The sequence below is a fragment of the Canis lupus genome, chromosome 25 (assembly GCF_048164855.1).
Source record: "Canis lupus baileyi chromosome 25, mCanLup2.hap1, whole genome shotgun sequence".
Lineage (NCBI taxonomy): Eukaryota > Metazoa > Chordata > Mammalia > Carnivora > Canidae > Canis > Canis lupus.
In genome coordinates, this window is record NC_132862.1 from 14,806,096 (window position 1) to 14,834,013 (window position 27,918).

At 40.6% G+C, this 27,918-nt stretch overlaps 1 protein-coding gene and 1 long non-coding RNA gene across 4 annotated transcripts in view; one reads left to right on the forward strand and one right to left on the reverse strand.

Moving 5' to 3' along the window:
* Positions 1-1,453: 1,453 nt before the first annotated feature.
* LOC140616827 (uncharacterized) lies at positions 1,454-4,782 on the reverse strand. Its single transcript, XR_012017160.1, has 4 exons — positions 4,477-4,782; positions 4,111-4,210; positions 2,269-2,328; positions 1,454-1,624 (listed from the first exon to the last, which is right to left on the reverse strand). It is a non-coding gene; the product is annotated as an uncharacterized lncRNA (long non-coding RNA).
* A 54-nt stretch (positions 4,783-4,836) lies between these two features.
* The window catches only part of CPNE8 (copine 8), a 316,677-nt gene continuing 293,595 nt past the window's right edge, over positions 4,837-27,918 (forward strand). For all 3 annotated transcript variants that reach the window (XM_072798389.1, XM_072798390.1, XM_072798388.1), the window contains exon 1: positions 4,837-5,142. In XM_072798389.1, coding sequence (XP_072654490.1) covers positions 5,006-5,142 — 137 coding nt within the window. In that variant the 5' untranslated portion in view covers positions 4,837-5,005. The remainder of the gene's footprint in view (positions 5,143-27,918) is intronic.

A 27,918-nucleotide genomic window follows, 5' to 3' on the forward strand; every position in this document is an offset into this window, starting at 1 on the left:
TTTGAGAGAGTGTGCATAGTGCGGGGAGGAGTAGAAGGAGAAAGACAAGAGCCCAAAGTGGGACTTGACCCCATGACTCTGAGATCATGACTTGAGCCCAAATCAAAAATCAGATGCTTAACCAACTGAGCCACCCAGGCACCACATTAATGCTGGTATTTCTGACTTATCCTAAGGTGCAATAGTTGTTGGGTCTGATAGAGCAAATTCTCCACTGATGTAGTCACAGTCTCTAGAACTGCCTGGTCCAGTTTGTTTTGGACTTCTGCATGAGCTGATATGCCACTTGCCAGATGAAGTAAATTAACTTTGTCTTATTATTATGAAAATACACTCTTTCAGGCGAGGTGATTCTTTTAATGCTATTTTATAAGTAAATGCTTCTTAAAAATAAGGTACAATGACAACTTAATTTACAAACTGAAGTCTTCTCTAATTTTGTGGAATAATAAAATCCCAGAAATGAAAAGAATTTGATGATTCATTCAGTAATATCTCTATGCAGTCATGCATCTCCTTGCCAGAAGGAGCTTTACGTCCTAGATGTAGCTCAGTGCCTAGCACACAGTAAACATGCAACTAATGTTTACTAAATCACTAACTTGGTGAGTAATGGCCTCTCACAAATTTTAGTAAATGAAATTTACTTTTGGCTTTTAGCAATTCTGAAGTCATTCATATTATTTAAATACACTTCAATAAGTATAAACTTTTTATTAAAAATTCTCCAAAATAAAAGTTTAAGGAAATAGACATGCCATATTTCAGGATGTTTATTAGGTCATTAAAAATATTTTTTAAGTTGAAGTTCTTTAAGTACCGTGCTGACTATATTAACAAAAAGTTTGAATATACTTTAAAAATTGTGTCATTTAAAGCTTGCTTCAATGGGATGAATTTCCAAGTACTGAACTTGAAAAAAATCAGCAAAATTGAAATAGTGTTATAATGATGCATTGGTTTTCTTAGGGCTGCTGTAAAAAATTGCCACAAGTTGGTTGGGTTAATACAACAGAAATTTATTCTCTCATGGTTTTGGGATCAAGGTGTTGGCAGGACCACGCTCTACCCAAAGGCTCTAGGGAAGATTTCTTACCCAACTTGTGTAGTCTCTGGTGGTTACCAACAACCCTTGGCATTCTTTGCTTTGTGGTAGCATAATTCCAATCTTTGTCTCTGTCTTTACATGGCTTTCTTCCCTGTGTGGCTGTGTGTCTCCACATCTTTCTCTTTTAAGGACACGAATCCATTACTGATCGACATTAAAGAAAATCTAAATAAATGGACAGATGTAAAATGTTCATGGATCAGAAGACTAATTTTTCACTCTTCTTTAAGTGGTCTATAGAAGCCATACAATCCTAATCAAAGTCTTGATAATATTTTTTGGGTAGACATTGCTCAGCCGATTCTAAAATTTACGTGGAAATGCAAAGAAACAAAAATGACAAAATAATTTTTTAAAAACATTTATTTATTTATGAGAGAAACAGAGAGAGAGGCAGAGACACAGAAGGAGAAGCAGGGTTCTCACAGGGAGCCTGATGTGGGACTCGATCCCTGGACCCGGAATCATGCCCTGAGCCAAAGTCAGATGCTCAACTGTTGAGCCACCCAGGAGTCCCTGACAAAAGAATTTTTAAAAAGATCGAAGTTGGTGAAGTTATACTACCTGATTTCACAAGATATTATAAAAGCTGCAGTGATTAAGACTGTGGAATTGGTTTAAAGAAACATAAATAGATCAATGGAGTAGGATAGAGTTAAGAAATGGGACTCGTTTATGATAAATTGATTTTTGATAAAAGTGCAAAGACAAGTCAATAGAGAAAGATTTGTCTTTTTAACAAAGGTGCCAGAACAATTTGATATTGATGTGCAAAAAAGAGAATTTTGATTAAAAAAAAAAACCCTCAAATTAATCACAGGTTTACATGCAAAACCTGAAAGTTAAAAACTTCTAGAAGAAAACGTTTAAGATCATTTTTGTGATCTCAGATTGGGCAAAGATTTCTTTGATTCAACACCAACATTATAATCAATAATAGATAAAGTTGAATAACTAGATTCATCAGAATTATAAATTTCTACTCTTTGATAGACTGTTAAGAAAATGAAAAGATAAGCCACAGGCTGACAGAATTTATTTTGTAAATTGTATGTGATAAAGGATTTGTATACAGAATATTTAAAGACCTCTCAAAACTCAGGAATAATAAAACTAATAACCCAATAAAAATGGGCAAAAGATTTGAATGGACACTTTACCCAAGAAGATATCCAGGTAGCAAATAAGCACATAAAAACAAGTCATCAATCCACAGAGACCTATAATGACAACATCATTAGTCATTAACCTACTCTAACACACCTATTTCAATTGGCTAAAATTTCAAAGAGTAACAACAATAAGTATTTTTTTAACAAGTATTGATAAGGATATGAAGCAACTGAAACTCATATAATGCTGTGGGAATGGAAAATAGTAGAACTATCTTGGAAAACAGTTTAGCAGTTTCTTAAAAAGTTAAACCTTCACACTCCTTTTGGCTCAGCTATTCTACTTCTCGGTATTTACCCAAAAGTAATGAAAGCATATGTCCACATAAAGGCTTGGGCATAAATGTTCACAGCAGTTTTATTCGTAATAGTTCAAACTGGGAAGAAACTAAAATGTCCACTAACAATTTGTGGCACATGTGTACAATGGAATACTAGTCAACAACGAAAAAGAAATGCACTACTGATGCACTCCACAATGTGGGGATAAACCTCAAAAGAATTTTGCTTAGTGGAAGACGCCACACAAAAAGTACGTGTTATATGATTTCATATAACATTACAGAAAATGCAAACTTATCTATAATGATATAAAGATTTCAAAGTCCTCAACTTTTATTTCTTTAGTAGGTTTCTATGAAATAAAATCTGGCTACCTTAAAAATATATATATGTAGGTTTAATGCCCCAAATTAATTTTGGGCAGCAGAAGAGAAAAGTCTGGAGTTACTATTTTAAAGTTCTCAACTTTTATTTCTTCAGTAGATTTCTATGAAATAAAATCTGGCTACCTTAAAAAAATATATATATGTAGGTTTAATGCCCCAAATTAATTTTGGGCAGCAGAAGAGAAAAGTCTGGAGTTACTATTTTAAAGTTCTCAACTTTTATTTCTTCAGTAGGTTTCTATGAAATAAAATCTGGCTACCTTAAAAAACATATATATGTACGTTTAATCCCCCAAATTAATTTTGGGCAGCAGAAGAGAAATGTCGGGAGTTACTATTTTAAAGTTCTCAACTTTTATTTCTTCAGTAGGTTTCTATGCAATAAAATCTAGTTACCTTAAAATATATGTATATGTAGGTTTAATCCCCCAAATTAATTTTGGGCAGCAGAAGAGAAATGTCGGGAGTTACTATTTTAGAATCCTCAACTTTTGTTTCTTCAGTAGGTTTCTATGCAATAAAATCTAGTTACCTTAAAATATATATATATGTAGGTTTAATCCCCCAAAGCAATTTTGGGCAGCAGAAGAGAAATGTCTGGGGTTTCAGGATATTTCCAAAGAGTAATAAACTACAGGTTCATCAGTGATAGAAAAAGAGAAACAGAGAACCTCTGGATTTAAGGGATGACAAGGGGGGTGGGCTGGGAGACCTGGAAAGAACACCCAGAGTGACCCGAGGGCAGGATCTCTCCCGAGAGCAAGGCAGTTGCCCACGCGTCCTCCCGGGCACCCCCGCGGATGCTCTAGTCAGGTGGCTGCAGGTGGGTTACCAGGTCAGGAGCGGGCGGCAGGTTCTTGGGGGGTAGGGGGTAGGGGGTGGGGGGGACACAGCTCCTGTGAGAGCTGGGCGGGCGCCTTAGGGAAGGCGCCCCCCCCACCCCCCCGTCTCCACGCCTCTGCCCCGTTCTCCGTCGCCGCCTGGTGGCAGGTGCCTGGGGACCCGCAGGCGCGCTGGGGGGGGTGCGGGGGGGGGGTTGCGTGGTGCGGGGGGGTGGGGGTGCCGCCGGTCGGGACCTCCCCGGGCTTTGGCCGCTCCGGCTCTCCGGCCCCCTCGGGCTCCTGTCTCTGCTTCCGTCCGCCCCGTTTCTTTGGGATCTTACCTGCAGGGAGTCGGGGTGCGCGAGCTGCGTTCATGGCCGTGACCTCCGGGTTTCAGGACCTCCACGCATTTGCAAACGGGGGGGGGGGCGCAGAAGAGTCCTGACCGTAGGACGACCGTCCCAGTTAGTTAGACCCCGTGTTTCGAGGAACTGAGGGCCGAGGGAAACCAGGTGGCCCTCCTAAATCCGGAATAGCACCCCCACCCCCCACCCACCCATTAGGGTCCGTCCTGTGCCCGCCTTGTCCCAGATACTGATGTGTCCCTTTACCACCGCGCACACAACCCTGGAGGCGTCCTCGCGTCCCATGGTCCCAGGGAGAGGGCAGTCCAGGAGAGGAGCCCCCCGCACCCCAGCGCGGCTCACCTGCCGAGGGCAAGGTGGGAGGGCGCTCCGTGGGCTGCGGTGGGGACCAGCGGGGCGACGAGGGGTGCACCTGCCCGCGGGGCTTAGGAACACGCGGAGGCGCCCACACCTCCAGCTCCAGCCCGGGCGGGCGAACTGCGTGACATTCCCGTCCACACCTGATTGCCAGGAGGAGGGGAGTCGAGGCCCAGGGGGCGGGAGGGGGTGTGTAGAGGCGGAGACAACCCCCCCCCCCAAATACCCCCAGCGGCGCGCAGAGCCCGGCTGTCCTAGACGGTGGGGGCCTGGGGGGGGCTGTCGCCCGCCTGGCGGGAGGGGGGAAAGGGGGGCAGGGAAGCGGGGAGCCCCGCGCGCCACTTCCCCGCAGCCTCGGCCTGGGCCGGGACTGGCTCGCGGCTCCCCCGCCCTCCCCTCCCGTCCCCTCCCCTCCCCGCGCGCTGCCTCCGCCCTCCTGCCTCCGCCTCCACCCTGAGCCCCAGCCCCGTCTGTCGGGAGCTGGGCTCGGATCCCGCAGTCGCCCGAGCTCTGGATGTGGGCGCCGGCCGGGTCCACGGCGCCTCCGCCCGAGATGGACAGCCGCTACACCAGCACTGCGGGCATCGGGGACCTGAACCAGCTGAGCGCCGCCATCCCCGCCACGCGGGTGGAGGTGTCCGTGTCCTGCAGGTGAGCGCGCCGCGCTCGCGTCCCTCCTCCGGCTCGCCCGGGCGCCCTGCGGGGGTGGGGGGTGGGGGGGGCGAACGCTCGGGCGACCCCGAGGCTTTGCCGGCGCGAGAAGTTGCGGGGCGACCGGGAAGCCGTGAGAGGCGCCCCCAGCTCCGGGGCACGGAGCGGCTGCTGGGCTGCGGAGCGGAGACTTTGCATTTTCTTTCTGGGAAACGCTGTAAAAGTTGTCGGCTGGGCTGTGACTCAGCGGCGGGAACCCCGGCCGCCGCCCACTTTGCAAGCCCGTGTTTCGTCCCAACCCCGAGCTGTGTGGTTGGGCGCTGGCGGGAATCCAAGGGCCGGCGCTGCCCAAGGCGCGGGTGACCGCGGCGCGCGGCGGCCCGGGACTCCCTCGGCCCGGCGCGCGCAAGCCCGGGGTTCCACGGTCGGCTCGCACCCGCGCAGCCTCCTCCCCACCCACTTCCTGGAGCCTTCCCGCCGGCCTTCCCCCCTCCCTCTACCCTTCCGGGCTTCTCGCCTTCCCTCTGATAGGTAGAGCTCTCGGCTCCAGCCCCCTTTGCAGGCGACTGCGTGCCTTACCCCCCAAATCTGGGAAGTCACGACTTGGCTGCCTGCGAGTAGCCCCAGCCTGAGCGCTCCTGAGAACTGACAGTCTGCCCGAGGTCTGTAAATTTCAGCCCCTTTGCCTCACGTTGTTTGGGTCAGTTTCCCTGTAAAGAAGGCAGCGTAACTGCTATATCGCGCAAGATTTTGAAAAGGAGGTGGGCGGACCTTACTAAATCGATAAGGGCCACGGGAGAGGGAGAATTTGCATGATACTGACTCTGGAGTCCACTCCCTTGTTTGCACACTTGGATCTGTCCCAGCGGAGAACTCTCCTCTCTCTTGCTCCAAGATCGCGCTCAGTGCCCTGAATTGCCACCCTACCCCCCCCCCCCCATTCCTTTCCTTAGCAAAATGTGCCTTGAAAGAAACGAACCTGGGGAATCTTGGATGTAAAGAAACCCCGAAATGACCATGCTGTCACCCCAGTTGGATTCGATTTTTGCATTTTCAGAAGACGGAGTCTACAGCCTAAGGAATGGAATTTTCTTTTTTTGGGTGTGTGGAAATTCAAGCACCGACAACCTCAGCAGAGGTGTTAATTAGGGGACAGCCTTCAGCTACCCCTGAAACCATGTCCTCTGATCGCTTGCTTCCTCTTCAGGCTGACCTCAAACTGTGGAAACAATGCTGATAAGGATAGCTAAGCTTGAGCTCTTGCCTTACCAGTGTTCATTGCCTTAAGGGCTGCCTGAGATTTCTTCCTGTCAATTGAACAGGTGAAGCTATATGGAAAACTCTCTGCAGACATTAATTTCTAGGCCTTTTTCTATTCTCTGAAGCTGCCTTTGGATGCTCAAGAGAGGTCCTTACTATCCACACATAGTGCATGGCCAAAGTCCTACAATAAAAGCATTTTCTAGAGTTCTTCTGCTCTGCTGAACATGCTGCAAAGCTTGAATGCCATGTGGCGTGTTCCTGGAATGAATATAAAAATGTTACAAATTAAATCTGAATTTCCCAAAAGCTCTTTAGGACTGATGGGGATCAATTATGCCTTCCCTGGTCTTTCTACCAATGGGATCCACATTTAACCACTTTTGTGTGTGTGTGTGTGTGTGTGTGTGTGTGTGTGTATGTGTGCGCCTGCGCCAAGTGTGCTAGGAATCTTGTAGTTAATTGGCTTTAAGCCAGTTTGTTTAAACTTGATATCTTGGACTCGGGACATTCCCTTGTTCTAGTCTTTTCTTCATACCATTGATTTGTTGTCTTGTTTTTTAACTTTTAATTTTCCGAATTAAGAAAAATAAAGTCCTGAAATAGAACTCAAGTACTTAGAGTACTTACATTGCTGGGAATTGAATCTTGTAAACATAGATGATGTCCTTTGGGCTTTGGCGTGACGGACCCAGTTACAGATTCTGGCTCTGTGTTACCTTGGAGTTTGTACTTACGCTGAGCTTCCTCTTCTCTAAAACGAGGAAGATTATGGTATTTATCTCATATAGAATGATAGCAGAGTTTAATAAGAAGATGTCTGAAAAGTGCTCACACAATTGTAGGACACAAAGTGTTAAGAAATGTTAGCTATTGTGATATTGGACATAGTATTTATGGAATAAATATATTATATATGCTTCAGGTTGGAATTCTGTACTTTAGTAAGTTGGTAAAGAAGACCGGGATAGTCAGCCTTGGGAAGCCTGTTCTCTCTTTCTTCTTTGAGTAGGATAAAGAGTTTATATTCTAGGATGTTTTAGGGAAAATTTCAGTTAGCAACAAGGCTTCATTGTAGGCCCCCCTGTCTTACTGTGGGCAAGCAGAATGAGGAATTCCCTTGCCTTTCTATGTTAGAGACCTCTGATGATTTGCTGACACTTAAAAAGCAACTCAGGAATAGAATCCCTTTTGATAACCTCCTTTCATTGTCCCCAATCTGAGACCTTTAAAAATCTTTATGACGTTTTCATCTTCATTTTGGGAGAGGTGAGAAAATCAACAATTGAAGCTTGAAGCTAAATATAATTCGTGGAGATCATTTAGTCTATTCACTCACCAAGTGTTTAATGTCTTTTATATGCCTAGCATTAAGCCATACTCCGTGACAAATGCAAGAGGAGTTCTCTGAAAATGTGAAGTGTGGTTGAGAGATGAGTATTACCTAACACACGATTATGTAGGACTGAATCCAAAGTTGAGGTTCATGCACTGAGAATCACTGTGCAGTGGGGTGCTAAGAATGTACCACAAAGAGGAGATGGGGCTTGAGGGGAGGCAGGATGGATGGGCATGGTTTGCAATAGAGAAGAGACATGGAGGTGGCTACAGGCTTGGTGTGTTAGGGTGACAAGTCTACTTTTCTAGCTGTTTATGTAGAGACAAGCTCCTACTCTACGACTTCCCCTCAACCCATCGTTTCGTTCTCCTAGCATTCATTTTTCTTCATTATGTTAATTCATCGATTTTTTTTTAAGTTAATTGGGTTACCTAATTAAAATGCCAGTAGCTGAGATGGTACAACTTGAGGAAATAAAATAACATTTACAACATTCTCATTATATTCTGAAGACAAGTTAATTAGAATGAGGTAAAACCAATGGGAAAAATAATATGTAGTAATCACCCATTTCCCTGGAACTTTGGTTTGGGGAACTATTTCTAACACATTATCCTGGTCATTTTCTCTGATTGAGAATGTAGTTTATCCATTGAAAAAAGCTGTGAGAGCATTCTGTATTTCTAGATTTTGTAGGTTAGTCATCACATGTAAATTCTTTCACAGCAGTAATCTTATAAAGGTGGTAAAAGCAACTTTTAACACTCACATTGAAGGAAGAACACACAATGGGAGCTACTTTGTGCTGGACATTCTGTAAAGTCCCGCCTGACCTGGCCATGACTCTTGCCTAATTTACCACCACTCCTCACATGAACACTGTGACTGAACATGGTCTAACATGTTCTTATATGCTAAGACTGATGACAGATAAATGTGGCTGCAAAACACAAGTAAGTGGTACAGTCCCAAAGCATGTGTTGTCATCCCAGTGGACTGAATCTTCTTTTCCTGTGGCGCTACACACGTGCCAATCTCTGCCCTGAACCACCCCTTCCTCCCTTCCCCCTGTCTTTTTTTTTTTAGTAGTTTGTGCTTCTTCTTCAAGACTCAGGTCAAAAATTTCTCTTTCTCCCAAAGTGGATTTTGTTTTTCCAAAGCAGCTCGTTTGTACCAGTATTATGGTTAGATTATAATTCTTGGTCTCTGATTTCACCTTGAGGGCAAGTTTTGTTTCTTTCATGTCCATGTTTTCTGAGCCTGGCACAGAATATGTAGTCAACAAATGCTGGGGGCTGAATAAATCATCTGGCATGGGGAGGGTTGCTTGCCTATTAAAAAACACAGACCTCTAGGTCCCCATACTAGATCTGCTCTCAAAATCTCTGGGACTGGGACCTAAGAATCTGGACTTTTAACAAATTTATCATGTGCTGATAATACACATTAAACTGGTTACCTGTTTAATGAGGAAATGACTGACTAGTTACTCCATCTGAAGTAGCAATACCTGCCTTCCTCAGGTATTAGGAAATACTTTTCAGGGGTGTGCTGGAGCTGGCCTAAATGAGCTTGAGACTGGAATTTGCGCACCGGTTGTTAAATAAAGCAATTATTAAAAATTAAATTATATAAACCTAAATTTAGATAGATTACTTTTTAAAACAAAGTTAAATCATACTCAAAAGTTGTCACTTCCTAATTATTTTACTACATTTTACTATTATCTATATTATCTATATTAATATAATAATATTATTTTATCTTTATTGTCATCTGTGCTCTGTCTTTTTAATCAGTAAGGTGACAGTGTTATGCAGTCATGTTCTACCGCTCATCCCTTCAATTCCTGTTCAGTGAAGACGCGTTGGTAGATGGAAGTTGGCCGTGGTGGGAATATTTACACCATGGAAACTGGCAAAAAACACTAAAAATCAGGGCTTGTTTTGTTGTTGTCTGCACTTAAGACATTCTGTGGGAATCAATTGGCTCTATGGAATTTACGGTAAAAATATATGTACTATTATTATCCAGAAGTTGTGTGCTCAGCCACACATCCTTGATGTCAGTAAAATTTATAACAAATTATTCACACATGAACCCACACATCTATGCTTTCAGCATTTTTTTGGAGAGCTCATTGTTAAGCATATATTGCTTGCATACACATTACTGTTGATAGGCTTTTTGTAAAAGATTATACAAAGGAAAAAGCTTGCTCCTGTTGGACTCTCACTATTAGAAATGACAGTGTCAAGGTCAGCACAGTTGTGGTCTTGCTTCTCTTTTTGGAATAAGTGAGGCTGTCTGGTTTCATAATCCATGAAAAGTTGTGACAGCTTGTATTGTGAATAAAACAGGAAGATAACTGAAGTTCTATATGCTCTTTGCCTTCTCCTTTTCACGTTTCTTTCCGCTTCCTTATTCTCTCTTACCTTGAAGACTTTCTTTTTTCTGTTTCTCCATCCGCTGGTGGCATATACTTTGCCAGTTTACATGTTACAGTTCCAGTTCCAGACCACCTGGGAAAGCAAATGGGTATTGCAAGAGAGAGAGAGAATCTGCTTGGTCCGGCGGGGATTGGCCCAGTTTGAAGCAGATGCATTCACTGTTCTGATTATCTATGGTGAAAAACTGAAAGAGTTCAAATACAGCAATTGGGGTTTCCACCCCAGTCCCTGATGGTTTATCTCTTAGATGTAATCTACTTTTTAGTTTTTTTTTTTTTAAGATTTTATTTATTTATTCATGAGAGCCACAGAGAGAGGGGCAGAGACATAGGCAGAGGGAGAAGCAGGCTCCCTGTGGGGAGCCTGATGAGGGACTTGATCCCAAGATCCCAGGATCACGCCCTGGGCCAAAGGCAGACACTCAACTACTGAGCCACCCAGCTACCTCTCTACCCTTCTTTAAAAAAGACAAGAAGTTGAAGTTAGTGTGTAAATAGGTTTCAAATGATGTTGTTAACTGAAAAATTATATTGTTGCTATAAGCTCGGGAAACTAGGATGCCTGTTATCATGTTAATAATAGGTAAACTGAGGACCAAGTGTGGCATGACCTATTGGCCTATTCTTCTGGCTCTGTCATTCCTGAGGTCTTGTGGTTCAAAACTGTAGTGAACCTGCGGTACTTTTTCAGCCATTTGAGTCTGTCTTAGCCCCAGCCTTTCAGGAATATTTGTACTAGGGCACTTCTGGACTTAAAGCTTAAAGTCTCAATCTGAGAGTTGCTCAGGTAAGACGAAAGCATTACTCATGCTGTTGTTCCACCAATATTGTGGTCTGCTCTGTGTTTTTTAGCATTTGAGGCCTGTGTTGTTCTAAAACAGCCCTGGGATATAAAGAATGTGAGTCTAGAAGCAATTCACAAAGCAAAGCCCTGAGAGAGGGTGTAAACGGATGTGCTCTTTTAGATGATTTTTGTGGCATAACATTAGGTGGAAGCCTGCCTTTCTTATTTGTATTTACTCAAAGCAAGGAAGAAAAACAGTTCCTCTCAAAGGGGTTTTATTCAGTTGTTACCCTGTTTTATAATAATAATATTTGCTTATTAGAGCCAGTTTTACTTAGTCTTGAAGAGCATGGGTCTGGAACTAGACCAGTTCTACCACTACTAGTAGTAAAGCCTTGGAAAGTCACTTAATCTCTCTGTTCCTCAATTTCCTCATCTGTAAAGTGGGAAGAACAACAGCCCCTATGTCTTGTATTTGTTTTGAGTGTCAAGTAAGTTAATATATCTATAGGAGTGAAAATACTACTTTTCGTTTTAGTTAAGCACTCAGAATTACAAATGAATATACATACAAAATAAAAATCACCCACTGTTCCATTAAACTCTGAATATTTAGTTCATTTCTCTTGTATTTACAAGGTCACATTTATAGTCCTCCCTTGTGTGTGTGTGTGCATGTGTGTGTGCGCGTATGCTCACACACATTATATAAAGGAATCATACTATATTTTTTCTACAATTTATCTTCTGCACTTTTTGTTTTTTTAAAAGATTTTATTTATTTATTCATGAGAGACACAGAGAGAGGCGGAGACATAGTTAGAGGGAGAAGCAGGCTCCCTCCAGAGAGCCCAATGTGGGACTCAATCCCTGGACCCTGGGATCATGCCCTGAGCCAAAGGCAGACCCTCAAACCCCTGAACCCCCCAGGCGTCCCTATCTTCTGTACTTATCTGTTTGTTTTAAATTATGTATATGTAATGTCATTAGGTTTTGGAAAAATAACCCTCTATGTCTGTGAAGTAGTCTATTTTATGGGCATACTGTATTTATTTAACTTATCTCTTATTTTCCAAAATTTATTTCGAAAAGTTAACTATTCAGAGTCATGCTAATGAGCCTTCTTATTCACGAACACTTAACAACAGCTATGACTTTTTTTTCCTGGGGATAGTTTTCTAGAGCTGCAGTGATTAATAAGCTATTTTCTCAAGGGGATTGTAATAGCTTATTTTGGTTGTTTTCCTCCTATTCCTCTTTAAATAAGCAGAGTCAAGTCTAAACTCCTGGCTGTGCCTTTCTAAATACTTTTATTCCCATGAGGAAGTTGCACTTAAAGATTAATGAGAATTTGGGGCAGCAGAGTATAGCGGCAAGAAAATGGAATTAGGAGTCAGACAAATGTCTTTAAATCCCATTTTTACCCTTTTTGGAATGTTATTTTGGGTAACTTATTTCAACTTTTGGAATCTCATTTCCTAATCAGTAATAGAGAAATGACTTAAAAACCAAATTTATAGGATTATTGGAGAAGTAAATGAAATACAGTCTATGAAGTGCCCAGTATTGTGCCTGTCCCAAGACAAGCCCGTAATAGCTGTTAGTTTTGTTTCAGTTTTTTTTTCTTTTTTTTTTCTTTTTTTTTTTTTTATAAATATATTACCAGCTGGCATACAAGCCACATAGAACGCAGGATATCTCTATCTTGGACAAATTTATAATTAATTTGGGGAGTCATAGAAACATGAAATCCAAGGTGACATAAAGCCGCATATTCAAGATGTTACGTTATAGTCCAGCCCCTGTACCTACATGTGGAGAAGGTACAGAAGAAGAGTGTGGATTTGGAAATTCATAGGACGTTTCTACAGATTCTACTACATGGCTCCCCACACTAACACACCCAATTGGTCACGTGGACCCAATGGGATTTGACAGATAAGAAGTAGTGTTTGACAACAAAGTTTATTTTATTTTTTTTAAAGATTTTATTTATTTGAGAGAGAGTGAGAGAAATAGCAAGCATGAACAGGGGAGGGGCAGAGGAAGAGGAAGAGGAAGACTCCCTGCTAACTGACTCTGGGCTCTATTCCAGAACCCTGAGATCATGACCTGAGCTGAATGCAGACACTCAACTGGCTCAGCCACCCAGGCGCCCCAACAACAAAGTTAGAATAAAAGCACATTCTAGCACATTCTTGTACCCACCAATAAAATCAACAAACTCACATCTAGACAGTTCTTTCATGTTGGACATGTGATAAAACATCCAAGTAGATGAGAACACCGGCTGAAGGAGGATGAAGCTTTTATTGCCAGTCATTAAGTAAGATGTATTTCTTTTTAAAGATTTTTATTTATTTATTCATGAGAGACACAGAGAAAGAGAGAGAGAGGCAGAGACACAGGCAGAGGGAGAAGCAGGCTCCATGCAGGGAGCCTGATATGGGACTCGATCCTGGGACTCCAGGATCACACCCCAGGCTGAAGGTGACACTAAACCGCTGAGCCACCGGGGCTGCCCTAAGTATTTAAAAGGTGCCCTGCCTTAAGGGCACTCAGTGTTCGTGACCTGACACACAATACCTTGATGTTTTCAAATGAATGACAGACATCAATGTTAATGCCTCTTCAGCCAGGGACATTAGCTCTTGGGTATTCTTGTTCAAATTATGAGACATTTTGTCTATTGTTTATTGTATAAAGAATAATACTCCAAACATTGAGGGAATTGTCAGTTAACTTTGTGAAACTCTGGGGCACTTGGGTGGCTCAGCGGTTGAGCATCTGCCTTTGGCTCAGGTCGTGATTCCTGTGTTCTGGGATCGAGACCTGCCAAAGGCTCCCTGCCTCTCTGTGCCTCTCATGAATGAATAAATAAAATCTTAAAAAAAAAAAACAAAACAAAAAAAAACAACCCTCGTGAAACTCTAAAGAAACAAAATATCAGTGACAGTCCCCAGGAAGTATTTCTATTTCTTAGACTGTACAATGATTCAATCATAAGCTGTACTAATGAAGTCAGGAAGGCCCTGGACCTTCGCTCTGTATTTTAATTAAAGTCAAAATCTAAATCTATGTGAGACAACCTGGAAAACACTTAACATGTGCTAATTTACTCAGCCCTCCCAACAGTTCTCTGAAACAGGTGATTTATGTCCTATTTTATGGGTGAGGAGATTGAGGTTCAGCCAGAGTTTAAATAATTTGGCCTAAATCCCACATCTAAGGGTGGCAAGGTTGAGTTTGCAATCCATGTATGCCTAATTCTTAGGTATGTACTTCTGTCCACTAGCCATACTCTGGCATCCTACTGTAAGTTATGTCTTTTAGGCTTTAAGGTGGGATTCTTTTTTATCGGTATCGGTGTATTGGTGACTGAGGAGAAATGGGAAAATTGAGAAACACGATTAGAACAGGTGATATAAATACCATCACAAAGAGGAATACAGAATTCTTCTGTGCTTTTTCTATCTCCAGGTGGGGAAAGCTGTGGGTAGAACAGTTCAGATGAGTGGCATAAACCTTAACAATTTGATGTTTAATTTCCAAGTATTGATTCTTACCTCTTTTCTGCCGCTGAGTTACCTAATGAAGCTGTGGGAAATTAAGTAATGAGCGGACTATTTAACTAGGAATCAGCAGGCAGGGTGAGATGAAAGCTAAATGCCGGACAAAGGTGATGGACCAGGTAAATGAAAAGTAGAGGGAGATTAATTGAATTGACTATGTGACATTCATACTTACTGCTGGAATTGAGAACTGACTGCAGGCTCTGTCATTTCAGCCCTCGGCTTTCTTAGTAATGAGGAAGTCACCACTTAACTTGCTGGCTTTTCAATAATAAATTCCAGGGTTCCTTTCGTGACAAACATGCTCTTTAGAATTCCACATAAATAAAATAAGTATTTAGGTAGTGAAAACGTCAGCATGGTAGTCTAACTGAATTGTGATGTGACTTTGTACAAGTCAGTATTTTCTACTTTGCTAATTAGCTGCACATACTCTATATTTAAATAAAACAAGTGACACATTAATTTTATTAGGAATAATCTCAACTGGCAGAGAGTGCAGTCAACTAGGTATGATTATAATTGTCATACCTGGCTGAAACCAACACATTTCTCAGCCTTAGTAAGTCTAATAGTGGTTTTAGAATCATTTTGAGGATTTTGTTTCTCACTGCTCACAGATCCTCATTATTGTGTCTTCTTGAAGTGTATAATGCTGTGGGCATTCTTACAAATCTTTTTTTTTTTTTTTTTTTAATCTAAATGTACTCCTGTAAAGGGAATATCACATTATTTGTGGTTGTCTAGGTAATTGAAAGCTCAATCATTCTTCTTTAATGTCTTCAATAGGTTTTTATGTTTCCCAGCTATAAAGCAAAGAATGAGAGAGAGAGAGAGAGAGAGAGAGAGAGTTTTGAGCATAGCTCATTTTCTGACTTATCTGGATATCTCAATTTTCAAATTAATTGTGGAAGCTGGGATGCTAGAAAGTTGATTGCAATTGATTTTCATGTTAGAGGTTTCACCTAAAAGCTCTTTGTAGGCATTGGGAAAAGGAGGCCTAATCAATATTAAGCTGATAGTGAATGTTTCTCTTAACTGGTAATTTAAATTAGTGAGAATTCAAAATTGTTTTTGGAGAGAAGTTTGAAGTATACTAGCTAAAAGATGATTGATTTTCAACTCAGGGTTTGTCTTACAATGTAAATCAAATGGTTTTTGTTTCTTTGTTTCACTTTAGGTCATTTTATCATTTGAATGTCATTTATGTGACTTCTTTCTTCTTTGTGTAATATGTCGGTGAAGCATGGTGGGAATCCCTGAGCTTTCATTCTGTTTCTGACACTGGCTGTGTGACCTTTGACAATTCTGGCAGTTGTCTGGGCATAGCTTCCTATGAAAGGTTGAGTCCCTGATCTAGTTGACCAGGGATGTCACTCAGAGCTTGATAATTTAGTGACATTAGAAGTAGGACCTTGAAATACAATGTAAAAACATGCTTAGGGGATCCCTGGGTGGCGCAGCGGTTTAGCGCCTGCCTTTGGCCCAGGGCGCGATCCTGGAGACCTGGGATCGAATCCCACGTCGGACTCCTGGTGCATGGAGCCTGCTTCTCCCTCTGCCTGTGTCTCTGCCTCTCTCTCTCTCTCACTGTGTGCCTATCATAAATAAATAAAAAAATTAAAAAAAAAACATGCTTAGATTTAAGGAAATCTTGTGATTGTCAATGCCTGTTTGAAAACTTAGACTTGAAATTCAGTATCTGGGTTTTTACAGGGATATTAAGGTAGACGATTTCTAATGCCAGTCACTTCCTACTTCAAAGTCCTCATTTCACTTCATATTCTCCCAAAGGGATGTCAACTTCTACTATTGCTGTTCTAGTTTTCCCTTTCAATAGAGATCTATAGTTCGCCTTCTTTATCTTGAAAATGAATAATGTTTGATATTAATGGATATCTGTGCCTTTCTTCCAATTCGCTTTTGTAATATGTTACCCCCCCCCCCCATCATTTAAATCTTAGCAAATATAGAGCTTCTAGTGGAGATGGCACATGGATTCAATTTTGTGTTTCCTGATTAGTTGTTCCTAAGTGCTGGCTGCCTGCAGTAGCACCTGGAAAGGTTTGTAAGTTTTGTAGGAAGCATGTTGTATTTGACTTTTGAAATAAAGTAACCCAATACCAGGTGACATGCATACTATTCATTTTCTTTTTTTTTTTTTTAAGATCTTATTTATTCATGAGAGAGAGAGAGAGAGAGAGAGAGAGAGGCAGAGACACAGGCCTAGGGAGAAGCAGGCTCCATGCGGGGAGCCTGATGTGGGACTCGATCCTGGGTCTCCAGGATCACACCCTGGGCTGAAGGCAGCGCTAAACCGCTGAGCCACCCGGGCTGCCCTACTATACATTTTCTAATGTTACCTCCTTTAGCCTACTTACATGGTCTGATCAGTCACTGAAACTTTACATTTGCCTCGGCTCTCCAGAATGTTTGCTGCATCCTTCTCCATCCCTGCTGCCAGCCTTCTTGTTCAGGAAGTTGTACTTTCTCGCTGAATATGAAAATATCCTCTGAACTACTCTTTATGACTCCAGGATTCACGTTTTTGGTCTATTCTTCACATGTTGTGTAGGTAGCTTCCTAAAGACAGGTTGACTTGAGTGATTTTCCTTCATTTTTCTCTTTTCCTCACAAAATCAAATGCAAGCACCTTCACCTGGTGTTCAGGGTCTTCCCTCATCCTGGATGGACATCCCCTGCCAATCACATCTCAGACCTGGGATCTAGCCAAAGTGGAGTACTTGCCAATCTCTAAATCTTTTGTGTAGACTGTGGCATCTCACCATTGTGGGTGCTTTCCTTCAGACAGAAAAGTTTCCCTCAACCCTTACCCCCCACCCAACCCACCCAGTTTCTGTGCCTGTCCTTGGCTGTGAACCTATACCTCAGAGATATAGGTTGAGTTTCAGATCACTGCAATAATGGGAATGTTGCATTCAAATGAGCATATAGATTTTTTTTTTGGTTTCTCAGTACATAATGAAGTTATGTTTCTATAATCCTGTAGTCGATTCAGTATGCAATAGCATTATGTCTCACAAAATGTACATACCTTAATTAAGAATTTTTTATTGCTAAAAAATGCCACCTATCATCTGAGCTTTCAGCAAGTTGTCATCTCTTTGGTGGTGGAGGGTCTTGCCTTGATGTTGATGGCTGCTGACTGATCATATCAGGGTGGTGGTTGCTGAAGATTGGAGTGGATCTAACAATTTCTTAAAATAAGACAGTGGTGAAGTTTGCCACGTCGGTGAACTCTTGCCTCATTAATGATATCTCTCTAGTCGGTGCTGTTGTTTGATAGCATTTTATCCACAGTAGAACTTCTTTAAAAATTGAAGGCAGTCGTCTCAAACCCTGCCATTGCTTTATCAACTAAATTTATGTAATATTCTAAATCTTTTGTTGTCATTTTAAGAGTCTTCACAGTATCTTTACTAGGAGTATAAGTCATCTCAAGAAGCAACTTTCTTTGCTTATCCATGACAAGCAACTCCTCATCCATTCAACTTTTATCATGAGATTACTGCAATTCAGTCACATCTTCAGACTCCATTTCTAACTCTAGTTACTATTTACACCACATCTGCAGTTACTTCCACACTGGAGTCTTTAAACCCTCAAAGTCATCCATGAGAGTTGGAATCAACCTCTTCCAAACTCTAGCTAATGCTAATACTTTAACCTCTTTTCATAAATCACAAATGTTTTTAATGGAGGTTAAAGGAGGTTTTCAGTTTCCTCTGCCCAAATCCATCAGAGGAATCACTGTCTATGGCAGCTATCACCTTATGAAAGGTATTTCTTAAATAATAATTATTGAAAGTCAAAATCACTCTTTGATTTATGGGCTGCAGAGTGGGTGTTGTGTTAGTGGATGTGAAAACCACATTAGTCTCATTGTACCACTTTATCAAAGCTCTTGGATGTCCAGGTGCATTGTTAATAAGCAGTAATATTTTGAAAGAAAGCTTTTTTTTAATGATTTTATTTATTCATGAGACACACACACACACACACACACACACACACACACACGCAGAGAGGCGGAGACATACGCAGAGGGGAGAAGCAGGCTCACTGTGGGGAGTCTGAATTAAGGCTTGATTTCAGGACCTCAGGATCATGACCTGAGCTGAAGGCAGACACTCAACCACTGAGCCACCCAGGCGTCCCAAAAGCTTTTTTTTTTTTTTCTGAGTAGTAGCTCTCAACGGTGGGCTTAGAGTACAAACAGCCATCCAGGCTTTTCTGTTCCTTACATAGAGCACAGAGTAGATTTAGCATAATTCTTAAGGGCCTTAGGTTTTTGGGAATGGCCCATGAACATGGGCTTCAAGTCACCAGCTGCATTAAAACCCCAATAAGGGAATCTACCCATCCTTTCAAGTTTTAAAGCCAGACAATGGCTTCCCTTCTCTACCAAAAGAAGCCCAAATAGCATCTTCTAATAGAAGGCTGTTTCATCTACATCGAAAATCTGTTTTTTAGTGTAACCACCTTCATTAATTATCTTAGTTGGATCTTCTGGGTAACTTGCTACAGCTTCTACATTAGCTCTTGCTGCTTCACCTTGCACTTGTATGTTATGGAGACAGTTTCTTTCCTCATTAACCAATCTCTGCTAACCTCTAAAGACTTTTCTTCTTCAGCTTCATCATTTCTCTTCACCTTTATAGAATTGAAGAGAGTTGGGGCCTTGTTCTGGATTGGGCTTTGGCTTAAGGAAATGTAGCTGGTTTGATTTTTTTTATCCAGACCTCTCAAACTTTCCCCATATCAGCAATATAGCTTTTATTGTTTCTTATATTTGTGTGTTCACTGGAGTAGCACTTTTAATTTCCTTCAAGAACTTTTTCTTTACATTCACAACTTGGCTAACTGGCTTCAGAGGCCTAGCTTTTGGCCTGTCCTGGCTTGACATGCCTTTCTGACCAAGCTTTATCATTTCTAGCTTTTGCCATAAAGTAAGAGATGTACAACTCTTCTTTTCACTTGAACAATAATAAACATTTGCTGCCTTATGGACAGATTGGAAGAATGAATCTGGATGCACATGAATTTGTGTAGGTCTATACTTTTTAAAATACTGGTTTGGATATTCAGTAAGAGCATTAAAATGACTTATTTTACTAGTACAATTTTATAAAAGCATTTAATTACTCAATCTTAGTTTATGTAAGACATCCAATAAAGTTTTATTTGTGAATAAATGAGAGACAAATGAATAATTTTAAATGAATTGACTTTGCCTCTAAGTAACAAAACTAGTTTTAGAAGGGGACACGTAGGAGCACCTGGGTGGCTCAGTGGTTGAGCATCTGCCTTTGGCTCAGGTTGTGATCCTGGGGTCCTGGGACCAAGTCCCCAATCAGGTTCCCCACAGGGAGCCTGTTTCTCCCTCTACCTGTGTCTTTCCCTCTCTCTGTGTGTGTGTCTCTCATGAATAAATAAATAAAATCTTAAAAAGAAGTGGACACTTAGTACATTTTTAACAGTAGCAGATGACTTGCTTATTTAATCTGGGATGAATAATATGCCAAAAAAGAGAAAAATGATTGAATTTGTATATATGATGATATCCAGTATAACATATCTAAACAAGAAGATGAGTGACCATATCTTTGACCTAAGGAAGAATTTGTTTGAGGAGAGATATTTATAATAAATTACTTGGTGAACTGATAAGTATAGCAGGACATGATGATTTTACCTGGGTATAATCTAGGGTAAGAAGAGCTGTTTAGTGGCCTAGCCTCTTCAAGAAGCAATAGGTTTTTTATCTGCTACTGTACTTTCTGTCTGACCATTGTGTTTTTGTTCTACCAATTTTAATTTTGGATCATAAAGTGGTAAAACAAGATTTTAGAAAAATCTAAATTCAGCTAAAAAAAAGTGTTAAGAATGGGAAGATAGAACAGGAAACAGTAACTTCTTTTTATGTGCACAAGTAAAAAATGAGCATGTTTACTTAAATCAAGTCAGTGTCCATAAATCATGTTGTTTCTACCCTTGTTGGTTATAAAGTTTTGTTGGATGGGCTAAATAATTTCTGAAGTGCTTGTGACACAGCTGAACTATGTCAGTGTTCCAACTGATAGTATTTTGCTCAAAATGTTATATCCTGCCTAATTACATTGACTCTTTCCAGAGACACAGACCTCAATAGTGGTTCTTACTTGGAAAAAAAAAATTTTTTTTTTAGCTACTTTGAGCTACTTTGTTTCAGTGAGGGCCATATGTGGATTGAATTAGTTTAATTCATGGTGGAATGATGATAATTGAGGAACATTTCTAGCATATGTGTAAAAAGCTGTGATAAAAAAAAATATTGGGTGGTTGTATCACTCTCATCTGGGGGGCATGATTTACACCAGCTATTCTAAACAAGGGTTATCATCATCAGAATTGCTTCAGAGATTTTTCAATCCCTGAGAATTCCAATTTGCTTCCCTTATGGGAATGAGTTCTCCCCACCATTTTCTCTATTCCCCCAAGCCCTGAAGAATTTCTACCAGTTGAGCAAGCCTGGATCTACTTCTGTGTCTATATCAGCCCTTGGCATGCCTGACTTCTCTGAGTCTGACTGGGTCCAGGCCTGTCTGACTCCTGTGGACACTGTGGCCAAAATTCTTTGACTCTCCCAACCCCACATCTTGCTCTGGCCACCCTCCTCCTTCTTGCCATTAATCCTGCACATTGGGCTGCTAGAGGCCTTTTCAGAAAGAGCAAATACCATCAGATTCTTATTCTCTTGTTTAAAAAACTTTAACTACTTGGGGCGCCTGGGTGGCTCAGTGGTTAAGCATCTCTGCCTTTGGTCGTGATCCTAGGGTCCTGGGATCAAGTCCCGCATCAGGGTCCCCACAGGGAGCCTGTGTTCTCCCTCTGCCCATGTCTCTGCCTTTCTCTATGTATCTCTCATGAATAAATAAATACAATCTGTAAAAACAAAACAAAAAACAAACCTTTAACTGCCTTTGAATCAAGTCCCTGAGAACCTTAGAAAACTTGACCTAGCTTTTCAGCCTCATCTCTTTCTCTCCATGTCCCGTTGTCCTTTTCCTCACCACTGGCCTCTAAAAACTCCCTCCTAAACTCTAAGTCCTTTCAGACCATCTGCATTTCTTGAGAGAACTATGAGGCTCAAGCCTGAGTTCTTGCGGGAATAATTGTGCCAAACTTTGTTGTCCCAGGTTGTAGACTACTGATGGTTCAGGCATGACTCTCACTGTGAAGACTTGCCCTGATCCTTCGAATAGAACTCACTATCCCTCCCTTTCTGTCATCTGTAATGAATTCATTATACACATTCCACATTCTACTGTGCATATTTGTTTACAAATTTGTCCCCTTAATAGAATATAAATAATCTAGCGTCAGGAGCCCATGTGTTCACATCATAGTCTCCAGCACCAAATCTTTTTTTCTGTCACTTAGTAACTTAATGCTTGCTGAATAAACATTTGAAAGAATATCAGACAGTTATTAAATTATAAACTCCTGTAAGACAGGACCTGTGTCTTATACACCTTTCTGTCCATTTAGTATCTAGTCCAATGTTTTGCATATAGTGTTTTTTTTTATTTTTTTATTTTTATTTTTATTTTTATATTTTTTTTTAGATAGTGTTTAATAATTATTTTTCAAGGTATAATTGAAGAAAGGAAGGTAGTGCCTCCCAGATGAATGGGAACCATGACTGGAAGGCATAAATACAGGGAAGAGTGTGACACCAGTTGATCTGAGGAAAAAATCAGTTGTATAAAGGCAGGAACAAGGAGACATAGCTCAATAATTGCCTATACTTGTTTCATTCTGTTGTTTTTTAGGATTTGTAAAATATTGTAGGTAGCATGGGTTCATAATTGCTAATGAGCTATATTTGTCTATTTATTTATTTATTTTTTTTTTTGGACCCTAAACGAGTGTTTTGGAGTCAGGGGCAAATTCCTGGTCTAATCATTAGTGTCAAGGATAACAAATGCATATTAAAAAATTATTTTCAGTCTGCCTATCTCAAAGCTGGTCATTTATGTTTACAAACAAATTTCCTTCCAGAATAATTCCTTCTGTTTAAACTCTGTTGTTGATTCTCAGGTTACTCTTAAGGACGTTTCAGTGGTTCAGTGATCAGTGATCCAAAGAAATTGCAGAAGATGTTACTTAAAATCTGGAGGACCAATCAAAACAAAATGCTTCCAACCTAGTCTTACATTCATAGGCATGTTATTTTTTCTCATTGGCACAGCCTGTGCTTTGATTGATAAGTCTTAAAGAGAGCTGACTCAAGACAACCTTGCATATAAAGATTTTTCTTTTTTTGGAATGTTGAGCCTGAAGACACATTACTCTTTCCCTACATAGAAGCAATATGTTGCTCAAAAACTAATAGTCAAAGAAATAGAGAGTTAGAAAACCTAGTCATGTGACCAGTATATTTATGAAGTGGTGCAGAAGGCAGCTACCCCTGAGCTGATGTTGACAGAGTAGTGTTAGCCTTCAGCTTTCTACTTAGGAGTGATTTGTGGACCTAACACAGCCACAAGCTCTTGGTGTTTGGACAAGTGATTGTCACCTGCAAACATGCTTCATGCAATGACTCTGGGAGAAGTAATAAACCCTGAAAATTGTTTAAAATATGTGCAAGGTCATTTCCCACCTAGCTGAAAGCTGTTACTGCTTTTAGAGCAGGCAGGGGGAAGGATTGAGGGAAATGATGATACACGGTCTCAAGTGTTGTATCATAATAAGGGAAACGGTGTAATGTATTAGGGAGCAGAGCACAAGCTTAGAGATTGAAATATCTGGATTTACTGGAGTACTGCAGCTCCATGTACTGCTAACTAAGTTTAGATAAATTAGTCTCTCTCTGCTTTGGTTTATAAATGAAGATAGATGTTCCTTCTGAAATAGTTGCTATCAGGATTGTGTGGTATAAAATCATCAAAGTATGTGGAAAGTTCTTGTCACTTAGCAAGGGACTCTGAGTTTTATACTGGCATTCAACAGGAATAGTTAAAAAACAATGGATCACCTCATGAAGATAGTGAAGGCTCTCTAAAAAAAAAGTCTAGAATTTTAAGAAGAGTACTGTATGCTGATGTAAACACACACACACACACACACAACCAGACATCATTGGAAAGAACAAAGGAAAATGTATAAATCACTCCAGCTTCCACCTTGTGATAGAGCATGTCAGCCAGAGCATATCTCTTTGTGCTTTTATTTAGATATATTTAAGGCATGTATCTATTAACATCCATATTCTGTTGACTTAGACAAAATGAGAGTCCAATTTTTCCTTGGACTTTCCATTCCAGATATAAATATCTGAACCTGATTTCCTTTCTATAAGCCTGGTACCCCTTTGCCTAGAGAGGAACTCAGTACACATCTCCAAGTGGATGACCTCAGCTGCTTTTCTTTCTCTGCCCCCTCCACAGAGTCCTCTCTGCTATTGTTAACATTCTGCTGTTGATATGGCCCTGGGAAGTTGCAGCTTGCCCTTTTTTGCTGCAGGGCCTGACACGTGGTCTTGCTGCCTGTTTGACCCCGGAGTCCTGCTTATTGCCTCATGGTACTGGTCTCTGTTGATTTGTTAGGGCTTTGTGGTTCTGTTCTTCCATAGTGTCAGCTACATTCCTGCCTCTTGGTTCCATAAAACATCTCCATATTTTCATCATAAATTTCCCTCATTTATGTCACTTACAACTATATGAGCCTTGATTCGTACAAATATTTATTTATCTATATCACAGGAGAAAAGTATCCTATTTATTTGCACGCCATTACTCTTGAGTGTGAACTTCATTTAATCTGTTTATGAGTAAATGCCTATTCACTTCTTTAGCCCATTATTGAGAGATTGCTTTGTATATTTATAGCTTTAACATTTTATCCAGCATATATATAACTTTAATTATTGTATCATTTCTGTCTAGAAGTTGAAAATGCATTCATTGTCAAATAAGTCAGTCTTTTCTCTGAGCTTTGTGTAAAGCTTAGAAAGTAATCTTCTTGCCAACATTTTAAAAATAGTATGTTACATTTCCTTCCAGTCTTTTCTAATTGATTCTGGCTGATGTTATATTTTCCATAATTTGCTTTAAAATATTTCAGCGGAGACAGTATCATATAGATGTGTGTGTTAGATTGTAGAGTTATATCTAAAATATCTTAGTCAGAACTACATACTTTGGATGTGATCCATTAGTATCTGAGATTAATCAGAAGTCCACACTCCAGAAGTACCTACTCTGACCTGTTATACTGGTCAACATCAGAGGATTCTATAATTACTGTGTATGTCAGAAATGGCTTTTTTTTTTTTTTTTTTTTTTTACTGGAATAATACATGGTGATCAGATTTGATTGGCCACTTTACCACTAGATGATTATAATGAAAAAAGACAGACAGTAATAATAAGCACTGGAGAGGAAATGGAGAAATTGGAGCCCTTACCCATTGCTTGGTGGGAATGTAAAGTGGTATGGCCATTTTGAAAAATAGTTTGGCAGTTTTCCAAATATTAAAAATAGAATTACCCTCTGAACTAGAAATGCTGCTCCTCAGTATATAGCCAGGAGAAATGAAATGATGTGCTCACACAAAAACTCATGTACAAATGTTCATGGCAGCATTGTTGTTAAAAGCCAAAAAAAGTAGAAACAGGCCCAAATGTGTATGATCGAATGAGCATATGGTATATCCATACAATGGAATATTATTGGGCATTAAAAAGGAATAAAGCACTGATACTTGCTGCAACATGCATAAACCTTAAAAACATTAGGCTAAGTGAAATAAACTAGTCACAGGAGACCATATGTTATATGATTCTATTTGTATGACATGTCCCAGATAACCAAACACATGGAAAGTGGATGATGAATGGTTACCAGAGGCTGTGGAAGGTGGAATAGGGACAGACTGCTATTGGGTAGAGGTTTAATGAGGAGTGTAGGTGTGGGCCATGCCAATGTTTTCACCTTAGATAGTAATGATGATTGCAGAACTCTGTGAAATATACTATAAACCACTGAATTGTGCACATTAAAAGAGTGAACTTTCCAGTTTGGGAATTATATCTGAGTAAAGCTGTTATAAAAGAAAGATATGTATATTAGCTAGAAATATCACACATTGAACAGGTCACACATACCTGGCATATCCTGTGATTCTCTCATTTGTAGTAGTGCTCTAGGCCTAAGGACTTTCTTGGTCATGGGCACAGAATGTTTAGATGATTCTCTAGACAGATTTGACCAGAAGGTTAGATGACTCTTGCTACCAGAATATTATCACAGACGCCTTATGATTCAGCTTGGAATGCCTGAAAGCAATGGAGAGCTGGAACTTGCTTAAAGATATAGAGCATATTGTGTGGCTGTTTTGAGTCCTGCTTGGTAACAAATGTTACTTGGGCAATAATTTGATCTGAGACTTGGTAGCAAGGTTATCCTATAGCAAAAGAGTTGCATAGCCTGCATATTACTTCAGCAACTGAAGGCAACAGATAACTACCAAAATCTACAATGGATAGGAGAACTATTAACAATTGATGTGTAAGACGATTATTGCCTTTTATGTATTCAACATGCCTCCAATTGAATTGCCTTATTAATTTTACTGAATTACCTTACTAATTTTGAAAGATTTTATTAATTATTTCTCTTGTTTTTTTTTTTTCTAGGTACAAAATTAAATCTACGAGTAATGATAATTTGCAGTACCATGTCTCATTTTCACTTTGTATCTTATTCCCTAGAGCTTCCAAAGTGATGAATGGTAGTTACTGTTCATTTCATTTTATTCTCAGGAATATCAACAGTCAATAGAACCAATACAAAAATAAAAAATCAAAATCAAAATTATAAAACAATAAATAAATTTTACAAAAACGTACAGTAAGTGCTTACTATTCTTGTGACTTTAACCAGTTTATTTAACATCTCTAAATTTTGTTATCTCCTCTAGAATATGGAGTATGATAGTAATTGCTACTTTTTAGGATTATGTTCAGGGTTAAATGAAATGATTTCTTCAAAATGCTCCGCATAAAGACTGGCACCCGGCTCATTAAATAAATAAATAACAGGCACAGAATTGGTGATTCAGGTTCAGGTTGGGTATGATGGGGCACACGGGAGGGAATAATCAGTTCTACTTTGCCAGAGCACAGTAGTGGGAAGAGGCTGAGAAGGAGGAATGAGATTGATGAAGGAATTTTGGGAAAGAGGATGTTGTGGGTAAAATGTGAGTATAGAAACGTGAGGCAGTATTAGTTTAAGGAACTGCAAAAAAAATCTGAAATGTCTGGAGCAGATTCTGGGATATGGAAGATGGATAGAAGTACAGCGGAGATAAAGCCATGTTCAGAATGTAACAGGTGTTTAGTGCTATGTTACGGAGTTTGGAGTTTCTGTAGGTAATGGGTTTTTATGCAGTGGGGCCATTTGATTAGGTTTTATGCAAAGAACTTTCTCTTGGAGGCATCTTGAATGAGCTGGGACTCAGGGGACAGGAAGACCACTTAAGAGCTCTAACTAAGGTCTGGGAAGTAGTTGGGACTTGGAAGCAGAAGCCAAGGTGGAGGGAAGCATTAGGGTAGAGAAGGATAGGAAAAAAGAGGATTGGGGAGGATGACTCTGGAGTCTGGCTTGGAAGAGAGAGAGGTGGTTGGACCATGTTGCTGTGTTAGGATCCCACAGCTGTTGTGACAAATGACCACAAACTTGTTGGCTCACAGCAATGGAAATTTATTCTTTCACAGTTCTGGAGGCCAGAAATGTGAAATCAGTAGCAGAAACCAAGATGCTGGCAGGCTGCTCTCCTTCTGGGGCTGTGACTGAGAATCCTTTTTTTTTTTTTTTTTTTTTTTATTAGTGTTCAATTTACCAACATACAGAATAACCCCCAGTGCCCGTCACCCAATCACTCCCACCCCCCGCCCTCCTCCCCTTCTACCACCCCTAGTTCGTTTCCCAGAGTTAGCAGTCTTTACGTTCTGTCTCCCTTTCTGATATTTCCCACACATTTCTTCTCCCTTCCCTTATATTCCCTTTCACTATTATTTATATTCCCCACATGAATGAGAACATATAATGTTTGTCCTTCTCCGACTGACTTACTTCACTCAGCATCATACCCTCCAGTTCCATCCACGTTGAAGCAAATGGTGGGTATTTGTCATTTCTAATAGCTGAGTAATATTCCATTGTATACATAAACCACATCTTCTTTATCCATTCATCTTTCGTTGGACACCGAGGCTCCTTCCACAGTTTGGCTATCGTGGCCATTGCTGCTAGAAACATCGGGGTGCAGGTGTCCCGGCGTTTCACTGCATCTGTATCTTTGGGG